General features: G+C 34.5%; 3 protein-coding genes and 1 non-coding gene across 8 annotated transcripts in view; all 4 read right to left on the reverse strand.

Moving 5' to 3' along the window:
* The window catches only part of numb (NUMB endocytic adaptor protein), a 60,541-nt gene extending 48,099 nt beyond the window's left edge, over positions 1–12,442 (reverse strand). The window contains exon 1 of one of the 2 annotated variants that reach the window (XM_069120364.1): positions 12,302–12,442. The gene's annotated coding sequence lies outside the window, so the exon portion shown is untranslated. The remainder of the gene's footprint in view (positions 1–12,301) is intronic. The other variant, XM_069120365.1, reaches the window with a different exon arrangement.
* On the reverse strand, positions 3,051–3,213 carry LOC138183743 (U1 spliceosomal RNA). The gene has a single exon (XR_011174137.1). It is a non-coding gene; the product is annotated as a U1 spliceosomal RNA (small nuclear RNA).
* A 918-nt stretch (positions 12,443–13,360) lies between the features above and the next one.
* On the reverse strand, positions 13,361–18,166 carry LOC138183461 (cytoplasmic dynein 2 light intermediate chain 1). Of its 4 annotated transcripts, none has more exons than XM_069120381.1 (7): positions 18,036–18,166; positions 15,723–15,840; positions 15,530–15,631; positions 14,812–15,138; positions 14,552–14,709; positions 14,202–14,445; positions 13,361–14,007 (listed from the first exon to the last, which is right to left on the reverse strand). In XM_069120381.1, the coding sequence occupies exons 1-7, from the start codon at positions 18,053–18,055 to the stop codon at positions 13,936–13,938; spliced, it is 1,041 nt and encodes a 346-aa protein (XP_068976482.1). In that variant the 5' UTR covers positions 18,056–18,166; the 3' UTR covers positions 13,361–13,935. The 4 variants fall into 4 exon arrangements, with proteins under 4 accessions (XP_068976482.1, XP_068976485.1, XP_068976483.1 ...); XM_069120384.1 differs by having other exon boundaries at positions 15,719–15,840; XM_069120382.1 differs by lacking the exon at positions 18,036–18,166 and adding an exon at positions 16,002–16,110.
* On the reverse strand, positions 17,935–22,511 carry scat (VPS54 subunit of GARP complex scat). Its single transcript, XM_069120353.1, has 13 exons — positions 22,229–22,511; positions 21,407–21,785; positions 21,226–21,328; positions 20,972–21,135; positions 20,693–20,892; positions 20,442–20,627; positions 20,196–20,322; positions 19,835–20,089; positions 19,336–19,761; positions 18,989–19,269; positions 18,708–18,925; positions 18,424–18,637; positions 17,935–18,353 (listed from the first exon to the last, which is right to left on the reverse strand). The coding sequence occupies exons 1-13, from the start codon at positions 22,324–22,326 to the stop codon at positions 18,092–18,094; spliced, it is 2,913 nt and encodes a 970-aa protein (XP_068976454.1). The 5' UTR covers positions 22,327–22,511; the 3' UTR covers positions 17,935–18,091.
* Positions 22,512–22,706: the final 195 nt, after the last annotated feature.

The raw sequence follows: 22,706 nt of genomic DNA on the forward strand, positions 1-22,706 counted from the left end.
AGGGAAAAGTGCTTCACGCCAGGAAAGGGAAATAAGTGGCACGCGAGACGACCAACCACGTCCTTCACAGCTCTTCCAAAGGCATCGTTGTATTTCTTCCAGCAAGCAATGGGAAACAGTCACCGTAGCATCCTCCAACAGTCGCAAAGGGAGAAGGAAGAGACGAATAACGCGAAAGGTGATTCGATAGAAACGTTTCGTTCGAAGTTATTTCAGCGTTATTTGTTGTAACGTCTGACGAGTAAAATGTTGAAATTACTTTGGAATTGTTTTTTATTTCATAAATCTTTAATACATATCTCTACTGTGAATTTATATCCGAATAAAATTCCGTTAAAAGATCATACATTTGGCATACAAAGTAGCACTCATTCCATGAATTTATATGATCCATCGTATAAATATTATCAAAATAATTGTTTAACGATTTTAATTAGAAATTGTCGGTTGCTTACGATGAACAGCAAAAATCAAATAGTTTGAATAATTGAAGAATGTCGACGGATAAGCAAATTTATATTATGATAGTTTGTAATATACAGGGTGATTGGTAACTGGTGGTACAAGCGGAAAGGGGGTGATTCTACGCGAAAAAAGAAGTCGAAAATATAGAATAAAAATTTAAAAATTTAAACAATTAAAAAAATAACGTTAATCCAGACAACGATCTACAGTGAGATCCGTTATAACGAGACGCGATAAAGTGCAGGCGTACCGAGCGAAAATTCAAAGTCGATTTTCTCGAAAACAAAGCCTCGAACGAAAAATTTGTATTCTATATTTTCGACTTCTTTTTTCGCGTAGAATCACCCTCTTTCCGCTTGTACCACCAGTTACCAACCACCCTGTATATTCCATCGAAATTATTTCCATACAAGTATTTCTGCATTTACAACAGAGTGTAAAAATCCTGCACGACAGATAGCGTGACATTCGCAGGAAATTATAGAGCTTAAAAAACGACTGAAAAGATAAAATTCCAAGAACCGTGATGAAAAATACACACCGTGGAAATCGAAGAATGAAATTGCTTTCGACACAAAAAAAGGTACATATTTCAATGAAAGGAATTGCAGCCTGTTCGCCATGCTTTTATTTCATCGTCAGTGTTGGGATTGCGTGATAAAGATCAAGGATAAACGCAAAAGTCCTCTTCCAATAATTTCATTAAATCGTATTCTAAATTCTGTCGAATGTCTGTAAACGATCGTAAAATTTACCTCTCAACGGAACATTATATAATAAAATAATGAAATCGTTTCGAAACCTTATATATGTATATTATACGCGATATATTATACTTATTATACATTAAAAACTATGAAATGTTTTGATAAAACAATTTTTTTTATTATAACGAAACACGTACAAAGAGTGCTATTGGAAAGCACTTTAATAAGAACCACACCTTTTTATCATTGTAGGCATTACCTTTTGAGATACTAAGAAAATCAAGGGAAAGATATGTCAAGGGTAACTTGACGCCCTCTATTGTCACGGTATCGAAGAAAATTCCGTGGGATGTAAAAAATGCTTTCGCGCGTTATATTCTTTGTGTCGCCAGAATCTGCAGAACTTTACTGCCTTCCAGAGAAAATTGTCTAGAACAAACTAAAAATAATATTCTTTCTAAGCTTAATACATAAAGTAGGATCTTATAAACAGACTACACTGGAGACGCGTATCAAGTTGTATGATAAATGCAAATAAATGTTTAAATAATAAATAAATGTATGTAATAAATAAATGTATGTAAATAAATAGTTGTATAATAATGCTATCCAACGAGGTGCTCTTTCAATCGTTTTAAAATCGTAAAACGTTCGATTGCGAAATTTAAACGATAAACTATGTAAATGGCGAAGACTTAAAATTGTTTGAGACGTCACAGAATAAATAATAATCTAGGACTTATTATTTATTATTCGTGTTTTCGTAGCTTGCTTATGGTTCTGTATTTCCAACAATTTCTCGGTAATATCAGTAAACGTTACATAGACACGTAAACGCGAAACCGCAAGATACGCGAGACACGTTCTGGTCTAAGCATAAATAAAGTAACGAATTGTTCCTTTTTTCGAGGACAGCGGTGTTTCAAATTGAAATAACTTTACAATATGAAACAGAAAGAACACGAGTTCACCGTAATAATATTTCACCACCGTCGTCTTTTAAGCTTTTAAATTTTACTAAAATAGAATTCTGCGACGAAACTCGGTATCTTTTTCCCATTTGACAGTATCTTAAGATTCGTCAGGGCCACATCTGGCGACCGGTACAAGCTTCCATTACGTAAAATTTGCAAGTTTCGATAGAAGCATAAAGCGTTCACGCAAGAGAATAATCGATATGTTTCGCTTTCATAAACCGAGGCACGCGAACGAAATAATTTTCAGAGGATAAGAAATTAGGACATTGTTAGATTTTTATGCGAAGACGTTCCGTTTATGAGATATCTTTGTCTCTCGACTGATACAAAGATAAAAGTTTAAGAATAAAGCGAAAGAAGGAAAAATAGAACTTTAGAAATAAAAAAGAACATAGTTATATTCTTAACTCTTATCGTTTGTCGCATTTGCCGCATTTCTCGTCATACATCCTCTAACAAGAAACCACTGTTTCAGCAACGAACAACTCTGTCTATCGACGAGGTAGAAGCGCGTACGTGAATTTTATTGTTTCCCGTGTGTATACATTTTTAACCGAATTCACGCGAGTCGAAGACGCGTCTATTGTTCTTTCTTGAAAATGTATTAGGAACTCGAGACAGATATATCTTTCTGTTGAAAGAGTAACACTATTTCGCTATTTCGTCCGACAAACTCGAAATAGAAGAAATATCAAAGCTGAGAGGAATATTTTCACACGTTTTACACGACGGAAAAGTTTGTAACGAGGAGAAAATATTCGTCGTGGTATTATATATCAAAGATCGGTATATATTTCAAACTGCTAAAAGCAAACAAAAACGATATCGTCGTGGTCGAGAAATATTTTTCTCTCGTTAAATAAAAAATAGAAAGGAACTTTTACATTTCGATTTCGTGAATCCGGGACAGCGCGAACGCAGGTCCCGACTACCAAAAATTGTGCGCTCGACATACCCACATTAGGAGTATTCGCAAGGTTCAGCTCTACCCAAGTGCAATGGAGGAGCCTCGCCCAGAAGGAACCGCCTTCGTGATCACGGTATCCTCCGCGCCAAGTAAGTTATAATTCAATACCATTGCCGAGAAATTTTATCGGCTCCGCTATCCTTCCGCGCTCGCGAGAAATTCTATAGAAAACGAATGTCATCTAGTGGACAACAGCCGATCGTGATCGGATCGTTTTCAGAAATGGCCGACGCTCGCGAATCTTTGTTCGCTATATCCATTGATTTTTATCTCCAACGATATCGTTTATATATCTCTTCTATATGACATATCTAGCATCGATGCACGAGGTGCAAAATCGATCTATCATCTTACAATACTTCGTGTTATATAAACTGAAATACCGATCGCGCAAAAAGAAGAAAACGTTTCGGTTTGCTACGATTTCGATCTATTTGTAAGGTTACAACGAATCTTACGATTTTAATTTTAGAAAGTACCTATAGCTGATCCAATCCATCGGTCGATCGGAATCCAAATTTAGTAGAGTTAGTTCGGTAGAGTTTAGCGGTGTTAGTCGTGGAACAAAATGTATTTTCTACCGCGTTTACGAGGAAACGTAAGGTTCCAGGAAAATATACATTTGCATAAATATCCGCCAACTATTTATTATTATTATTATTAGATATATTTATTAGATTTATCATCGCCGTTATCGAAGAAAATATCCAACGCGGTTGACACGTACGAGATCTATCCTGCGCGCGCCTTAATTGCCATCGATAAATAAACAGGTGACCTCCTGTAGCGAGTAGTCTCGTTAAAACAGTATCGGGGGAGAGAAGCGAGCGATGGAAAAGAAAAATACGACGCACGGTAAATATTTATGGGTCCATTGGCTCTTTTATAGACCCGAGCGTTTTATTTGTGTATCCATCGTATGACAAAGACGTATCCAAAGACAAGATCCATCGTATCAAGGCGTTGCGTTGGTAATACGCAAGGTTTCGATGGTATTAAAAAAAGAACCCATGTCAAGGCTCGATCAATGTTGCTACCTTGATGGAACGCTTTCATCTGTATTTAACCCACAAGAAAAAAAAAAAGACATAGAAAGATAATTTTATTTAAAAATCATGGAAAGTGAGTATAATTTTTGCCCCGTTCTTTTTTTCTTTTTTTTTCATAACGGCGAGACATAGGGCGAAGTCTTTGCTCTTGGAAGCGACGCGCAACAGTGTCGTTGTCTGTCAGTATCTTTGTACGTTCATAGTGGATCGTTATCAGATACGGGCTTTTATATCCCATACTGCTATATTTTCTGAACCCATTTAGAAAGATGGGGTGTAGCTAGCCATCTGTATCTGATTCTTTAGATATACGCAAAAATTATCTTTCTTCTCGTAGAATAACTTCTCCGAATAAGCTATTTACGATCCAATTGCCCGTGTTTGGCCCTTCCACATCGGTGACCCGAAAATCCTGTTACCAGAAACGTTTTATCTCCCTTTTACTTCAGCTAATCGACATTTTAATATATTTCGCATACTGCTATTTTAAGCCACTGAAACTATTCGGTGCTAACTATCGAGTCCCAAGACAACCTTTTGTTTACCAATCGTTAACGTTATACACGTAGCAACTTGTAACGCGCAATCGGCGAAGCAAATCTTCGCGAAGGAGAATTCTATCGACGAACTCGACTTTCTGGTCATCTCGGTCAGTCGATCTCATTACGTACGTTATAGGTGAGACGTGTATAATAAGTTTTGGCGAAAGAACGACGCAACTAACGAAAGTCAATTTTTGCACATTTAGATAGTTCAGGTATATAATAAATTTCAGTTGAAGACGTTTGGCAATCCATCGTGTGTATCGGGGTAATAGAACTTGTTGAGAGAGAACTTTTTTACGTAATAGCACGTTTAGAGCCAAGGAGGTCGCTACTTCACCGAGTATTTTTATGCGATTCACCCACTTCTTTTTTTTCAAAGGACACGAAACACGTTATACGACCTCGTTCTTTCTTCGATTCTCTTTTTTTTTTTTTGTTTCATGAAATTTACAATGTCGATGAATAATCGGCTTCGTTACGGAGCCTTCGCATGTTTGTTTTGGCAAGGAACTTCACGCGTGTGACCTGCTTTTCAAATTGTACGATATGGACGTAATTGGATTTTTATTTTCGCGAGGGATTAAGTTCGATTTACATATTTAACGTTCCATTTTTATGCAATAGAGTTACAACGTTAGCGTTAAGCAAACTATATCGTTCTAATTTCAAACTAATATATTTTTGTACGCTTCGTTTCGAAGAGAGAAAAAATATTTAAAAACTGATCTTTTCGATTTGCGATCGAACACGGCTCGAACGACACGATTGCACGGTATCGACCTTACGTGAAAGGCAGAGTTGTCGTTGGTGGAGGTTGCTTAGAAGAGGACGACAGACCGTCACCCACGTAGCTCGGTTTTCGTCACGCTCTTACGGTTACGCGGCAATGCGAGAACACGTTTCGTAACGTAAACACGCAGTCGGTCGGCTGTACACCGTATCCGGAGCGATGCTCTTTCAAGAAGCCCGTTACTTCGTCGAATTTAACCGGCCATCGTTACTCTGTCCGATGGCAAAACGCAAGAGGACGAAGCCGTTCAAATTAACCAACAGTGAGCGACAGACATTTCTCTTCTATCCTTTCTACCTTCTTTCACGCTTAAGAACTGTATTTATCGACGCGATCCTTCGTTACATTCTATTATACTTGATACTATTGGGTTGTCCGAAAAGTTTCTTTCGTCTTATAAGGAAATAATAGACGCACAATGCTTTTTCTTTTATATTAGTTTATCGAATTATGCACGAACACAATAATAGAAATAGAACGAAATAGATCATACCTAATTCGATAAAACAATATAAAACAGAAATTGTTGTTCACCTGTTATCACCTTATGAAACGAAAGAAACTTTTCGAACAACCTAATATGTAGCTACAGTCGATACTATAACTTTGTATGCGGTTAAGTTTCATTGTTTCGCTTTTTTTTCTCATCAGTTCGGTACATTTCCGGCTTTGAATGCCGAATGTCTTTTTATAAGTTTGACAAAATGTTACGGAGATACGCGAATCGAAGCAAATTTAATCTTACGTAGATACATTTAGTTACGTAATAAAATAGTACGACTTTAAGAATATCATTAGCGGAGAAAAAGTTTGCTTTCGTAAAAATACGCAGAATAATAGATCGATTTAAATGCAAGAGATCACCTTCTAACGTAAATTCAAAAGCAAGTATACTAGAGCCAGATATATGTACTTCTGCAATGTCGAAAACTTTATGACTTTACGAAGAATCGTTGAAAAACGATCATTAAACGCTCGTCTTGTTAAAATAAAGACATTGTCGTGGTTATTTTACATGAAAGAAACCAAGGATAAAGATAGATACTTGATGATTTACAATACGATTAAATACCGTATATATCGGTCAACCGGTTAATATCTACAAATAGTCTGCTAATAAAATACGAAAAGTTGGAACTTTCATAAATAAGTCTAATCTCCTTGAGACCATCGATCGCGTAATTCGCATGAAAGCACGCCAGTCCTTCTATTTCGATACCGGAGTGATCATGGTGAATTCACGTTAATTGCGAGGCCTAGCGGAGCTGATTCACAAAGTTTTCGCATCGGCAGGTCTCTGATATGGCGATACCGCAATCGTCTGCATTGCAGTTCGTCACGAATACCAGTGTCGTCTGACACACAAACAGAGGAAGTACGTTGGCATAATAAATGTCACGTGTACAGTAAAGACACTGTCGCGAGCAACGTGCATCTGAAATTATCGTGCGAACACACACGAATGCACCCATTGCTACGTACAAAACGGATGAACTTGAGCCTGAGTCCTGCTTTAATTTGTACGAAGCTATGGCAAATATGCGAAGACACGGCCGACGCGATGTTTTCAGCTGTGATTATTAAAGAAGGTCTTTGACAGCGACAATTTTTTCGTTGAACACGATAAAACGACGACAAACTGTATACTCGGCTTATGAAATTTTTCCACGGCGCAGCGAGATGATCGTGGCGTGAATTCCGTGAACGAAACATTTCGACTTGATGGAATTAAAACAATGCAAATGTAGCTTCATTCAGAAATATGGAAACAAAAAGAGATTTCTCTTTCCTTTCAACTACCTTTTCCTTTTTAGCTTCCTTTTTAGAAAAGCTTTTTAGTACACTGCGTGTAATTACGCGAATACACGTATATTTCATTATATTACGTATTTTACGTAAGTTGCCGATACTTCTATACTGTGCTAATTACACGATAATAATAATCGATCATATCTATATATATATATCGTTCCGGTGGATTATGGCAATCTCTAATTACCACACGTAATAGAATACAAATAATGCGTCGGTCTTCTAAGCAAAAAGGAAAAGGGGACACGGAGTAAAAGATGAAATAAAATGATAATATACGTGATATGATAATGAGATAATATACATAAGCACATTTCCTGCATATTTATGGAATACACAGCTTGAAGTTCGAAGACTCGAGGTTCGAATTAACGAACTTCGTACAATTGGACGTAGAATTAATAAACCTTGGAAGGACAATAGCATGACCTATCTAATTGGATCGTAGGCTAAGGAAGCGTCGAGACAAAAGGCAAACTTAAGACATCGAAGGGACGAACAATTCTACGTACATTTTCGGTTTAATCTCTGTTATGAATACGCAGTCATTGATTATTATTACAACTATTTTGTCGAACGATGCGTCTGTGTAGGTATATTTATTTTTTATATTGGTTTTTTACAACCGGAGGTACTCAAATCCTAAAATTTCATCGCTGCACTGTACTAATGAAATAAAAATTCATATTTCTTCCAGAGATGTGTTGTCTATAATTAAGGGATAAACATTTTTACGCTACAATGCGACCTACGTTGCTCGAAAAACTCATCCTTAAAGTGTCAGACGCACGTTCCACGTTTTCAAAGCGTTCCCTAGGACAATGATCGAATTGTTCGGAGGATAACGAGCATTTGCTTCGTTATGGAATACAATTGACCCGGTTGCCACGTGGCACACACACGTATCTACGTGCCCTACAGTCTGTTGGAAGTATTTGTTCAATTTATCCGTAGTTACCCAGCAAGATCGTTATCGGACCTTTCATCGATTATTCGTTAAATCAACGCACGAATCGCGAGAAAATTTTGCGCTGCTCTGAGAAACAGCTTGCGTGAGAGTCCTTACAATTTCTTATATCTTGATGTTACGATTACGTAATATCAAATCGATGCGCATGAAATGTCGTTTCTCCAAAGTTTGAATCTTTTCAGGAATAACACTAACATTTTAACACTATATCGAAGCTATATCGGTGTTATTAATAAACAATATCACAAGATGTTCTAAATCGTCCAAATTCGTCCCTTAGACGAGAACAACGAACATTAATGATCTTTTATGACAACTTTCTTAAAGAGTGACGAATAACTGATACTACGTGCAAATATTGGTAATAAGAGAAGATTTCACGGGAGCTCTATCGTTTTGATATAGTAAATATACCTATAATTATATTTCGTTACATACTTTACGCGGTAGTTGATATGTATAGTCGAAGATATAAATATTAATGCCTAATAGATAATGTGAGACTAACGCGACTCACATTGTTCTTAGAGTGTCGTAATTTCAATAAAATTGCATGCGCTCTGTTTTGAAATAACTACAGTACTCTGAATGATATGCGAAAAATGTTAGTTTCGTAAGCAATAAATTGACTTGATCGTTTATTTCAATTGTGCTATATGTTCTCATGTAATTCTTTTTATGTATAGACTTACCAAATTATACATACATATTATGTATTATAAATATATAAAATATATTTCAAATCTTTTGCTCTTCGTTTTCAACGCTCTTTCTGCTGTAAACAACGTTATACGTAAAAATGAAACCTACCTGAATATTTGTCGACACAATTACTTTCCAAAAACGAACAAAGAAGATCATAACGCTAACCGAAATCGAACCAAACGACGAATTTCAAATCTTTTGCTCTTCGTTTTCAACGCTCTTTCTGCTGTAAACAACGTTATACATAAAAATGAAACCTACCTGAATATTTGTCGACACAATTACTTTCCAAAAACGAACAAAGAAGATCACAACGCTAACCGAAATCGAACCAAAACGACTATGATTAATACAACGAGATAAGATTAAGAAATGAGTTTCGGTATCCTTCGGTTATCTCCCTTTCTCATTGCCATCTTCGGTCAGATTCAGAGAGGCTTCCTTTCGTAATTACCGCTAGTTTCTCTCCTTTATCACGACCACTCGCAAATTATTCCTTTACGAAAGGCAGGCATATTAAGTATCGCTTAGCACCGAAACAACTCCTGTTACAAACTAGATTTACTATCTATTCTTAACATGTTGTAGCATGTAGTATAGTGGAGTCGTTTAAGTTTCAAAGGTTAATTTGATTCGTGTAATAAAGATTTTAGTAGCGTAATTTTCAGTTACGTATCAAAGCAATACCGTCGACAAGAAACGTTTTTGTCTTCATTCGCTAATTTTTGCTTGTACAGCGCTCCCGTATGCAAATCTATCTTTGGTTTTTCAGATATCAATGCTCCCACAGAGTGCCGCAGTTCGTCTTGTAAAAGATGTTAATTATATTTAGCTTCTGACTCCGATAAGATCTTATCCACTGGTTACAATCAACCAAATTTAAATTTGTTCGATAAAAGATACAAACGGTTTGCAAAATGAAATCTTCGTCCGATAGCTATCTTCGTCTTGATCTCATAGGCTAACACATGCTTGGTAGTTCTTAGCGAGTAATGGAGCGAGAAATTTTTGAGTAAAGCAAAGAAACACTTTATCACATTTCCAATTTGTTTCTTTGCTGTACCTCTTTTGGTAAACTGGAGCTGTGAAAAATATATACACGTTGCTTTAACATGGATCTATTACTCAAGATTTTGATCAGATCTTGACCCGATTTCGTGGACAATTTTTATTTCTCACTAATTCTCGTGACTCTTTTTCACGAACAGAAAGTAAAAATCGCTTTTCTATTAACTACTATGTCAGTTTGAAGTCAACCTATTTTCAATTCATGTTAATTTATTAGCTGCGGAACAGGAATTAATTCGTCACTTGGGTATGATAATTTCGTTACGTAGAGTTTTTTTTATCTTTTTACGCGTCGTTCACTTTGTTACAAATAACTAATGCTTTGCTCCTGTAGTGTATAGTTTGAGCAATCAATAAGGAGTTATAATTGAACGTCGAGCACAGTACCTACTGAGAAAAGTTAGCAATAGGTCTGTATATCGACCGATTCGACATTGTAATGCACGCTATATTTATCTGACTAAAGATGCAACAAACATTTCTGATATTAGGCTGGTATAGCTACTTCTTATGCAAGCACAAATGCAATACCTTTTACGTATTATACAACCCATATTTGGAATTATAGACTTATTTTTTTGGAACAGATAGTTTTTCGCTTCTGCACAGGACACATAATAACAATTAAGATAGTTAAAATTCTTAGGTCAAAATTTTATTCAGCTTTCATCGCTGTGATACGTGATTTTTTTTTCGTCCAAATACGAAATAATATTTCGAAATCTTCAACATTCTGCATAACTTATCGCTCGATTCTATATATAGATACTTTTATACTAGACACTTTTATATTGTCATCTTAATCTTTTTATAGTTCTAAATACGATTCAATGGCTTGATCGTGATCGATTACTTAAAAGATTCCATCACCTGTACAATTCAGACGTTTAATAAAAATATCAAACGTTTCGCGATATTTAATATCAAACGTTTAGTCATATTGTATTGTACATATGATCTCATCATTCCCATGCCAGATATATAATTTGCGATGCGTCTCGTCCTATCATACGTATATAATATAATTAAGTTAGATTTCCGATCTACATACTTCCGTATAAATCAGTGAATCAGAGAATAGCAGAATAAGTTGACACGCCAGTGATTGATCAACATCTCCCAGACAAGCATGTGCAGACCCAGAGTGTACAAATTCGGAAATAAATTTCTCCACCGGTATATTATATGCGTATATGTACAATGTACACTTGCATATAAAGCACCGCTATCAATACATATAAACATTCGAAACACTCTCGCGATAACTCAGTCGTCACGATGCGTGTAATTAATTCTCATTAAAGACTCGTTACCTTCTGTTCGTGAGTTACGGTACCAAAATCACGCTTAAACTGTTAACACGCGTTCGCGAACGCGATTAGTGAACCCTCTATGCTTTCTCCGCACGCACATGAAACTACGAAAGAACGCATCGGCCGTGTAAGTGATATTTAGTACGATAGAAGCGCACTTATTCGGACGAGAACGTACTTAGTGCTCGATTAACCAAACTACTGTCAGTCGAGTTCATGTATGCATCTGGCCGTGAATTTCTATTATTTGAACAAAGAATGATGAAAGAACGATGGAAGAATTGGCAAACTCTAATTATATGAATTGTTTGTCGTGCAACGAGTGTAGATAAATTGAATTCTACTGCAGCGCCAAGGGAATGTTTTCTCTGAACCTGAAAAGTGGTCTTTTAGAATTTCACTGACTTATTTACTGAACAAATTTTTGTGTCTTGAAACGAAATCTAACCACATTATCTAGCCTATACGTTGACTTTGATGGAGCCTTTGACGTCTATGTCAATTAGTCATTATTAAAAGTATACCTTCCTCGATAAATAGCCAGATAAGATCCCTACTCGTGACCAGTTAGCGAAGCGGTATTGTATTTATGCGGGCCGATATTGATCATTGAAAAAACTTAATCCCACAAATAAGAAAGATGCGTGCAAGAAGGACGACCAGATAACTGTCCAGACAGGGCGCGTTCACACCGGAATCGATAATCGCGAGAAGCAGTAGCAGGAGGGGGCGGTCTATGATCGCCGCGATATACATTTCGAACATCGTGTCGGTCGGACGAGAACCAACCGTCAATTCTTGGTTTTATCGATTCGACACGATCGAATTACCGAAGCCTGATTCGCAGTGACAGGTGTAACGATCAACGACACTGATCTGGGAGGAGCCAATCACTGACACCGACACTATGTCGATCTTGCTTTTTCAACTCACCTGTTCGAATCGTCGGTGCAACTCCGTTAACAAACGATTACGAAACTCGTGCGACACTTCTACACTGTCACGATCTTCCAGTGTCAAATCTTGCAGTATCGTTTCGCGAAGGTGGGGACACACAGAGCGCGACCGATCTATGGTTTGCGAGATAGTAAAAAAACGCGCGAATAACGAGAAGGATAGAATGCACGAGGTGGAAAAAGCAGTAGAGTAGAACGAAAGAGAAAGACGGAGGAGACAGCGAGGGAGGGAAAAGCGCCGGGAAGATAACAGTCGCGAATCGGTGGAACCACTAACGCAGTAAAATTTGGTGTGGACAGTTGACACTGTTGGCTCGTTGCAGGGGCGCGACAAGCCCGGACAGAGCACACGGCACCGCGCGCGCCTCTATCACAGCGGCATTTTCACTGAGGAAACCGAGGCCAGAAAGCGAGAGGCCCGCGACGCAGCGAAAACCCCCCCAGTCGGATCCCGTTTTCGTAAACTCTCGACTCCGACTATCCGCGTATCGGGAGCGACCCGTGTACCTCGAAGCGCATGCGCATCGCACCGCAACGCGCACGCGTCACCGTTCGCCGCCGCTGCTCTTATCAGCGCACTACTCCACTGCCGCTAGGAATCGGGAACCGTGCGACGACACCCTCCCCACCTTTCCCCTACGCTCTCGTTCTCGTTATACCCTATACTCCCTTCGATTTCACGGTGAACCGCTGTTGGGAAAGGGCGAAACAACAGACGCGTGCGCGATGACACGAGTATGGGTAATTTCATCGCTACGGAGAATCGAAATCGTATGATTTGAATGATTGATTTCGAGGAAGATCAGTCGTTTTATTTCGATGAAAGTAAGTTCCAGTGAAACAATTTTAATACCGTGTCGTTAATTTAGTGTTAATATTATGGCGAATTTAAGATATTTTTCATCTAGTAGACGAATAATTTATTAATAGATTCATTCGTCGTAATTCTGTATATTCATAAAATTTTGTATGACCATTCTTCGACAAAACGTTTGAATTTTAAAATAATTACTTATTAGAAACCATAATATGCATATTCAGGAATAAAAGTACTTTAATTGATATATATATGTATATACATAGCTAGTTACAAATATCGATTTAATAGATTCATCGATTACTAATATTAATATTTTTAAATATTTTGCTCGTACAAGAATATTAAACTCAGTAGAATCATCGTACGCTTACTTGTACAAGAATCTATACCATAACTCTTTTTAAACGCGATAAATACACTTTATCGTAAGCCTTATCGACGTTACCATTGTAGGCATTCATGCCTCTTGTAGTATAGCTTAACATGTGAACTAGAAAGAGCACAATATCGCAAGCAGGATTTTGTAGATTCTACGTGTACATATCTAGGTAGATGTAACCGTAAAAATGTAAAATAAGCCTTTTGAGTAAAATAAGATTTTCAGATAGTAACATGTTAAATACAAACTAGGTAAACTGGAATTTTTCGCTTGTCGGCGATTTCTTTCAATCTCAATAAGATCAAGTACGTGACAAACATGCATTAGGGGGATTTCTTTCGCCCGAAAGATTTCTTACCCTTTTTACATGTACTTGTGATAAATCCATATGACGACACAATGTTATCTAATCCTATGATGGATCCGGAATAGGAATTTGAGGTATTCGTCCTTCCAACATATCGTGAAGTAGAATATTGATTTCCTACAAATAAATTACTTTCAGTTTCTTGGATGAATAGTATCAGTAAAATTAAGCTAAAGACTGTAATAAGATTGCAATAAACAGCCATTTAAGATATTAATCTTAGAAGAGAAAAATCCTGCTTAAAAAAATTAAAAAAGAAAAACAAATTATTTCCTTCCTTGCAACGTATAAATTAAATTATTCAGCGATACCTCTTCTCTCTGAGCTCGTAATCTGTCGATAATCGGTTCATTAAAGTTGGGGTCGTTACTTGGATCCTCCAGAATAATTTCGTTGCTTCTTGACTCTTGCGGTATACGAGTAACGTAAATCTGTTTGATGGTATCTAAGATAGCCGAAGGTCTGGTTTGAGGAAATTGCAAATCGATCGATGAGAGGGAGTCTGCACCGGCAGATATAGCTAATGGCTTCTCAAAATCTGTGCACTTGGTATCGCTGATTTATAATTTTCAAGAAAAGGCAAAGTATATCGATTCAATGTCAAAATTTTGCAATATCAAAATATATAACTATTATTTTGATAATCAATATAGAAACTTACGAAAATTGAACACCGAATCCATAGTGAGATAACAAGTCTTTAGTTCTTCGTAATAAAGATTTATCTTTTGCAGAATGATAATAGAGTCCTGCGCCTAAAATGTGAGCTGTAGCTCTTAATACTTTCCCAACTAATTCTATTTTATCCAAACTTAAATCCTATTTCAAAATCGTTAAATAATTTATTATTTCATAATAGTTTTCAATTTAATAACTATCTATAACGATATATTTTACATTGGAAAATATGCTTTATGATACCTTAAATTGATCATATTTTCCACCAATAAGGCAAAGTTTCATCGGAAATGGATCGACTTCTCTTTCCACTGCTTTTTTTCGTTCTTTAATACGTTGTTGTTTGAGTTCCTGAATTATTTTATCATCATAACTCATTTTCATTGCATTTCGAACTACCGAGAAAGCTTCTTCGAAAGTGGTCCATAAAATCTCCGGTTGCGATAAATCCAACATAATCAATACCGTGATATGATGAGGAGAATGAGTCAAAGACGAACCTGTCATTGCGGCTGATACTAATGAAGAAGTTAAATGTCCTACTTCCCAAACATGCACGATATTTTTTATCTGCGCCGATAATAAGAATTAAACAAGAAATAAAGATACAGTTAAATATTTGTCGTCATCGTCATAACGTGTGTACACAGTTACATAATAACATGTTTTGTCCTTTTTTATTTCTACTGTTTCTAAATACATTTTCGATTTGTTATTTTAATTATTGATATACTATGATTAAAGTATTATATTTTAGCGAATGAAATATTCTTAACCGATTCTTGCGAATAAATGATACTTTCTGCAGTGTAACGTATACGACTGATATATTTCTTATTTATTTTCTATTCAATTAATTTAATTTTAACTTTCTCTAAACATTATTCGAAATTTGTATACTTAATTTCATACTTATTTGTTATTTGAATGATATGGTATCATAAAATAAATGAAAACTTACTAAACTCTTCCCAGCTTTACGTCCAAAAGAATAATCCATCGCGATAGTTGGTTTCGGTGCCTCATCTTTTTCAAGAAATCGATGTACGATCGTAGTTTTACCCTAAGAATACACATTTCTTCTTCATAATTATAAATACGTAATTTTTATTGATAGATCATTATTTAATAGTTTTAGTCAATTTATTACATACGACCCTCTTGCTACCAACAATGATAAATGAACGTTCATGTGTTTCAATTGGATTAGTCTTACGGTGTTGCTCTTCTTCTAAACAAAGACGCAAAGCGTGATCTCTAACATTTTGTTCACTAAAACATAACCACGTAATATCCTATGTATTTTCATTGTCTGCATTAGTGTTCATAAATGTACAAAATATTCGACATTTTAAAAATATATAATTAAAATATTTCAAGTTAACGTAAATGTTAATAACTTGCAGTATAAGTACATATTAATAGATACATACGAATTTTGATCTGTCATTTTATTTTTGACCCAAAGATTTCGAACAAATGTTTACAAATATTATAATAATCGCACAGTGATGTAAGTATATTTTCTATATCGTTCCGTACTTAGATAGGTTATGAAAATGTTTTGATTTTCGTTGTTATAGCAACTGAGCAATGTTTCATTCATAAAATTGATAGATAAATAAAATTCAAGATTTCCTTCTATCTGGCGAAATAAAGACGTTTAATATGTTATCTATTGAAGTAGTTATATTTTCTTATTTCTACATGCATATCCAACAAGGCATCACGAGTTTCGACGATTAAATTTACAAGATTACTTTTTACATTAATTAATCGCGGTCACTTTCTTGCTAATTTAAAATTTCTTTTGTTAGAGAAACTTGTTTTAGGGGTCTCTATTATACCACAATGCTTTTGCTTTTTTCTTTAAACAAATTGTTTATGAATTAGAAAAATACAAGAAATTATTGTAGTGTTTTTATTTATGTACAAAATGGACTAGATGAAGTTAATAACGGAATGCACCATATACCAGATATTTATAATAAATTAAAACTACTCTAAACAAACGTAATTTCAGAAGGTCATACAAGCCTGCCACATCGTAACTGTATAATTTATTAGTAATTGAAGAATATTAGCTATTAGTAACCTTATCTTTGGTTATGAGGTTGAAAGAAATATTTACAATCCATTATAAAATCCATTACAATGTAATTAAGCTGTAATTTATAATTCTTTTCAATATGATTGAATAGAAATAAACACACGTGATAAGAAATTAAACGTTACTTGAAATGGAGTATTTTTTAATCCTTTTGCAAGTTATTACTTAGGTTTTTGCAATTGTAGCTTTATAATATATACGTTTGTTGCATATACATATACATTCATATGCAAAAAAGAATATGAGAGACAGGGTATTTCAAAAACTTTGATAAAAATCCCCATATTAATATACTCTAATAAAGAATATGTTCAACAGTAAGATATGCTTACTATTTAGAAATTAGTCATTCAATAATCTGTCAATAAAAACAGATTAATGCGAACAGTATGCTATATATAAAAATGTTTAAATAATCATTGTCGCAATCTATCTGTCAACGTACTCTTTATAATCAGTTCGAGTAATGAACACAGCAATAAAAGCAGTCATATTTCATCTTTAATTATTCTTATGCATATTTTAGGTCTTGATACGTTTCATTAACAAAATGTATAAATTTCTAATTTCTTATTCTGTAATATTATATTTAAAAAAAATTCTAATTTTGAAGAATAAAATATATCCAAATAACGCATAAATAGTTATGGAAAAAATGAACAAGTAATTTAGTACCTATCTTGGTCCTTCTACTGCATGTTTACTTTTGCGTACATGCTAAATTCAATTCATTTGAATCATTTCAACAATAACAAATATCTGACATGCTTACTATTGTATTCAATTGCAAATAAACTTCGTATATTTAATCTTATTGGTATGGAAGAAAATAATTTTCTACTATTTGTATAGATTTCTTTGTGTAGTTATTCATACTTACATATGAAATTTTATATTTGAACACTATGGCATATAAGATTACTTGGGAGACGCAAAATATGTGTAATTGAATATTAGTAATCGAGTTAACTTACAATTTGTATTGAGATGTCAACAAACAATACAAGTAATATCATATTTTTTTAAACAAAACTGATTATTATTTACACATATTTTTAAAATATTGAATAGAGCATTTTATAAAAATGCTGCTTGTTAATTCTTTATATATATATATATACATATATATATATATATATATATATGTATATAAGAATATATTATATATATATATATATACACACATATTAATATTATCAAACCGATTTCGTATTCCATACAACCTTATAAATAAAATAATTATACATATTTATATGGATAATTTCAATACAAGCCACATTTTTAAAAATCCGTCAAAACGTTAATAATCACTGAGATGTAACGCATGTGAAGGAAGACTGTAATAAAGATTAGTCACCTTTTTCTACAATATTTCATTGCTTCTATTATGCAATATATCACGCGCTCTGCATGTTATCTGGTCCATATATCACTCATCCAATTGTCATCTAATTCATTAGTTGGTAACACTTTTAATTTTCGTAAAGCCTCTAGATAAAATGTAAGTTCAGATGTGACTACACCATGCTGTGGACCACCGTTATTCACTATATTCATTTTGACTAATTGTTCTCTAAGTTTTTCTTTGAAGGATATATTTACGGTACGATATAGAGTTTGTACTTCAACTGCTGGAAGAATTCCAGAAACTGCTTCGTGTAATTTCATTAAATAACTGTAATTAGAAATTTCAGATGTATAGTAATTATAGTTATAATAAAATAATTGAATCGTGTAATGGTTACCTAGAAATATTTCTAAATGATTTTGATGGTACTGGTGGTCTTGCAGTCCATTTTGATATTTGACCACCTAGTAGATTGTCGACAATAGTAAGAATTTTGCTTTCAATTTCTTTCACATGTGCACGGATATCTTTTTCAACGCTATCCAGTAATGCAACGCCACCGCTTATACTAGATGCACCAAGTCCACGACCAGGTTTTTGTTCTGCAAACGCTAGAAGAAAATTCTAGTATTAATATCATAATCGTAACGTAAGTTGAATGCTAAGTAAGAATCAACTTACTTTGAAAGTGTGATTTAACATAAGGCATAAACCACAAAATTAGTTTCAAACTGCGTGCTGCTAATACAAGTATTGTACTAGTAATAGTCTTTAAACCAGCAACTTGCATTGCTCCAGCTCCAAGGACAAGTTGACAACAACGTGAATTGTAATGTCGCAGTAATTCAGCTAAATGTCTTCCAATTGTTCCTGATAAAGCTATCAGTTCACTGCCAGTTCTAAAAATAAAATTTCATTGAGCGTTTCATAAAATATTCATAGATTTAGAATTAAAATGTTACCTGCAATATTCGTGTATCATTTGTATAAGCATTAAAGCTGTACCAACAATGGCATATTTTTCATCTTCTATCATAATGAAGTTTTGGACATTATCCTTCTTGACTTTATCATCAACTTTAAATAGATTCGGTGGAAAAGCTTTGTTTTCATATACATATGTTACTAATGACTGAAATTCTGGTGGTACATCAGCTTGTTTCCACCGCTCAGATTCTAATAAAAGGGTAAGCTTTGTCTTGAGCTCAGTATGAAATCTTTGAATGAATTTACCTGCTTGTGCCTATAAAAAATATTATATTAGAAACTATAAGTTACAAAATATAATTTATATATAAGCAGCACACACCTTAAACGCAGATCGTAAACCTGTGCATTGTTTACCACAGAGTTTCTCGCAAGTTTCTGTAAACTCTTCAACTAAATTGGCTAGTTGACATACTTGAGCTGTTGTTGCCCTTTTGCTCAACCATGATGATTTATCATTCCAATTTTGATATTCTTTTTCTTCTTGTTTATTATTTGAATTTTCATTGTTTAGTTTCTCTTTTTCGCTTTGTAATCTATCTTTATCATTTGTACCTGCAGAAAGCAGATTTCCCATTCGCTCATGACAATAATCACAAATCGAAGTTATCATATCATTGAGTTTTATTGTTACTCGCGAATGTTCTGCTTGAGTTAATAAGCGATCGGGAATCGTATCATCGAATGATCCGTCACGTACTCGGCCTGCCGCTAAGTCTACTGTATCTCGCATTACATCGTGAACAGCCTAGGAATGTGTATTGTGTCAAACGGTTATATTTTATTAAAGAATAATTTTCAAAATATGATGTAGTATATACCTTAACTCGCAACAAGAGGAATGTTAAAGATTGTATAGCATTGTGAAGTAATGTCAATCTTTCCGCGAGGGAAAGTCCACCAACTTCTAAAGCTGCAGCTTGTTGATCACTGCAACAATCACTCGCTGCTAAAGCTTCTATGACCCTCTGTTTTGTTACAGCTCGGACCGTTGTTACAGCTTCCTCTTTGTAAGTATCCACAAATTGAAAATGTTTTTGCCGCAGGAGACCAGAAATGATGGAAACAAGTTTATCCTGTTCGTTGAGGATGTACAAATGATCTCACTGGGAAGAGATGCATGAAGGTTTGTTTGCTACAAACTAAGTATGTAAAATTTTTAAAAATTTTACATATACTTACACCATCCAAAACTGTATTTTCCTCGCCTAATGGTCTGTTTAAATCTGCAGTTGCATATCTTTGAAATTCTGTAGATAACATTTTATCAACAAGTTTTTCCATTTCTGTCAATTGAGAGCTTAAATGTCTAAGCAAGACAGAAAAAAGGTAAATAAGACATATATATATAAATATATATATATATCTATATATATGCACATGTATATATTTATCTTATTAGCAGAATATTTATTTATATAAATATACCTAAAACTATGTACTCCATTCAATTCCTGTAAAAGTATTTCTTGTGTTGTAGCAATGAGATCTAAGGCTGCAACATAATCGGGTGTAGATAACAACAGTTGTATCATTGGTTGACTTTGGTGTACTGTAGCCATAAGTTTCAGCTTTTCTTGAACCAATAATCGATTAGATCTCGCTCGTTCCAACCTAGAAATATATCCAAATAAAAATTAATATAATACTGCGAAATGTCAAATAATTTGATAATTCACCTTAAAATTTCCAAAGAATCATTGACTAGATGCTTATCAACTTGGTGTATATTTTTTCTAAGGGCTTTCAAAACTGTGATAGTTTGTGTAAGTTGCTCCATTAGGGCGTCGTGAGAAGTCATAGCATGGAAAAATGCTTGAGATTTGGAAGCAACTTGCTCTGCTATTCTAACTTCAACAACATCTAAATAATGACTTAGCTATTCCACAAACAAATTTAAAATACATTATTGATCTTAATTCTTGTATTTTATGCGATATTTAATATCACTGGTATACCTTCTCTTGCATTTGTTTTACATTCAGAACTATATTAGAATCCTCATTTAATAATCCATTTTTGGCAAATGGAAATACAGCATAAAAATTATCTTTCTGAGAAAGATCCAAATTAGGTATCAAGAAGATTTTTGGGATATTAGATAAATCAAATTGCATTTGATCTGTAAATTTTCAATTTAAGAATTCTATATCACGTAACAAAGAAAAATATCGCTATTTCATTATAATATTTATATAAATACTATATTTACCTAAAGATTTAACTTTTCTTAAGCTTGGGAAATTTTGTAACAACTCGTTAGGTGTAGTTGATTTATTGGCATTTGAATTCATACGAGAATGTTTTCGGTATCTCTGTAATAAATACGATCTTTAGATTAGTTATATTTCGGTGGGATAAGTATATCACTTTTAAGCATATGTATTAATTACCCTTGTAATTTTCTTTAAATACGATTCAAAATGTTGCATCGTGATTTCAGGAAGGTAGGGACTTTTAGGTATATCAACTTTCTCTACGAATCCGTCTCCCCAAGTACGAGTTAAAAAGTTACTTTGTTTTCCTTTGAAAGGATCATTTAAAACAGCTGGTAAATTCTGTGCCGCAGAATACACAGTCCACGAGGAAGAAGGCTCTGACAATTGACCGTTGCTTTTACGTTGTTGTTGCATCGTTGCGTGCTTAGTAGCATGTGCTATATAATCTTTGTCAGAAACACCCTCCACAGGAAGACTAGTGCATACTCCATTATAACCATAAAGGCACACAAACGAACCTCCCTCCCTAGAACAATGCTGATCTCTTAAATGTCTGAAATCAAATTACATACTGGCGGTTAATAACATTTAACGTTTAAGTTGTACAGAAGCCAAACTAATCAACCAAATTACGATCAATCGTTTAGTGTTTGAAAAATGAAACATTAATCGCGTGTATTTTAAAAAGTATCAAAATTAAAAAGTTTTCAGAAATTGAAATTGATCAGTTTAGTTTCCGAGTAGTTTATTTGTCGCTATATTATACTTTCTGGGTGTGTAATTTATTTTATAAAATCTATATTCGGATCCGCGAGCGATATAATTAATTTTTCATGCGATTTAGATACAAGTTAAGTATGATACAATACGTGTACAAAACTTATCGAGAATTCTAAATGATTTGTACTGTCCAGGTTATTAAAAATGCACCAAAGCTAGAGGCATTTTTTACGAGATATTTTTTATGACAAATAGATCAGGGACAGGTGGACCCACCTTATGAAATCTTCTATTTGCTTGAACGTAAGGTTAGTACAATATTCACAAATCAGAACGGTAGGTAACGATTCGGATACTTTCACGACTTTCGCCATTTTTCATTTGCAACCTTACTTCGCCATTCTGTCACCGATTTGTATAATTTACAGCACATCGAAGTCCGCAAACGGTAATTAAACTTTTGACAACTACTTCGCAACTCTACTTATTCCCTATCGTTCAGCGTCGAACACACGTCGAACATAGTCTCGCTCTTTACTCTTTAACAAATATAACACGTTTCACAATTCATACTGACCAACAAACAACGAAAAGTTCCTAGATATACTACTTCCAAATGCTCCAGATTTAGTTACAGATATATAATATATTTTTGTGCACAAACTACAAACAAAATAGTTTGCGTTACGTTCTACAAGGAGTTCTATGTAAACGAATAAAAATCACGGAAATATAAAACATATATATGTTTATG

This window comes from Bombus flavifrons, chromosome 9 (genome assembly GCF_040668555.2).
Source record: "Bombus flavifrons isolate JBK064 chromosome 9, iyBomFlav1_principal, whole genome shotgun sequence".
NCBI classification, from domain to species: domain Eukaryota; kingdom Metazoa; phylum Arthropoda; class Insecta; order Hymenoptera; family Apidae; genus Bombus; species Bombus flavifrons.

Coding starts and splice junctions, on each gene's coding strand:
- LOC138183461 (XM_069120381.1), bottom strand. CDS start 18,055: ATGAAATATTGTAGAAAAAG. Junction 14,446..14,551: donor GGATTCGGTGTTCAATTTTC/GTAAGTTTCTAT, acceptor ATTATAAATCAG/CGATACCAAGTGCACAGATT. Junction 14,008..14,201: donor TACGAGCTCAGAGAGAAGAG/GTATCGCTGAAT, acceptor ATTTATTTGTAG/GAAATCAATATTCTACTTCA.
- scat (XM_069120353.1), bottom strand. CDS start 22,326: ATGGCGAAAGTCGTGAAAGTATCCGAATCGTTACCTACCGTTCTGATT. Junction 20,628..20,692: donor GATTCTTTGGAAATTTTAAG/GTGAATTATCAA, acceptor ATATATTTCTAG/GTTGGAACGAGCGAGATCTA. Junction 19,270..19,335: donor GTTTACGATCTGCGTTTAAG/GTGTGTGCTGCT, acceptor TATTTTTTATAG/GCACAAGCAGGTAAATTCAT.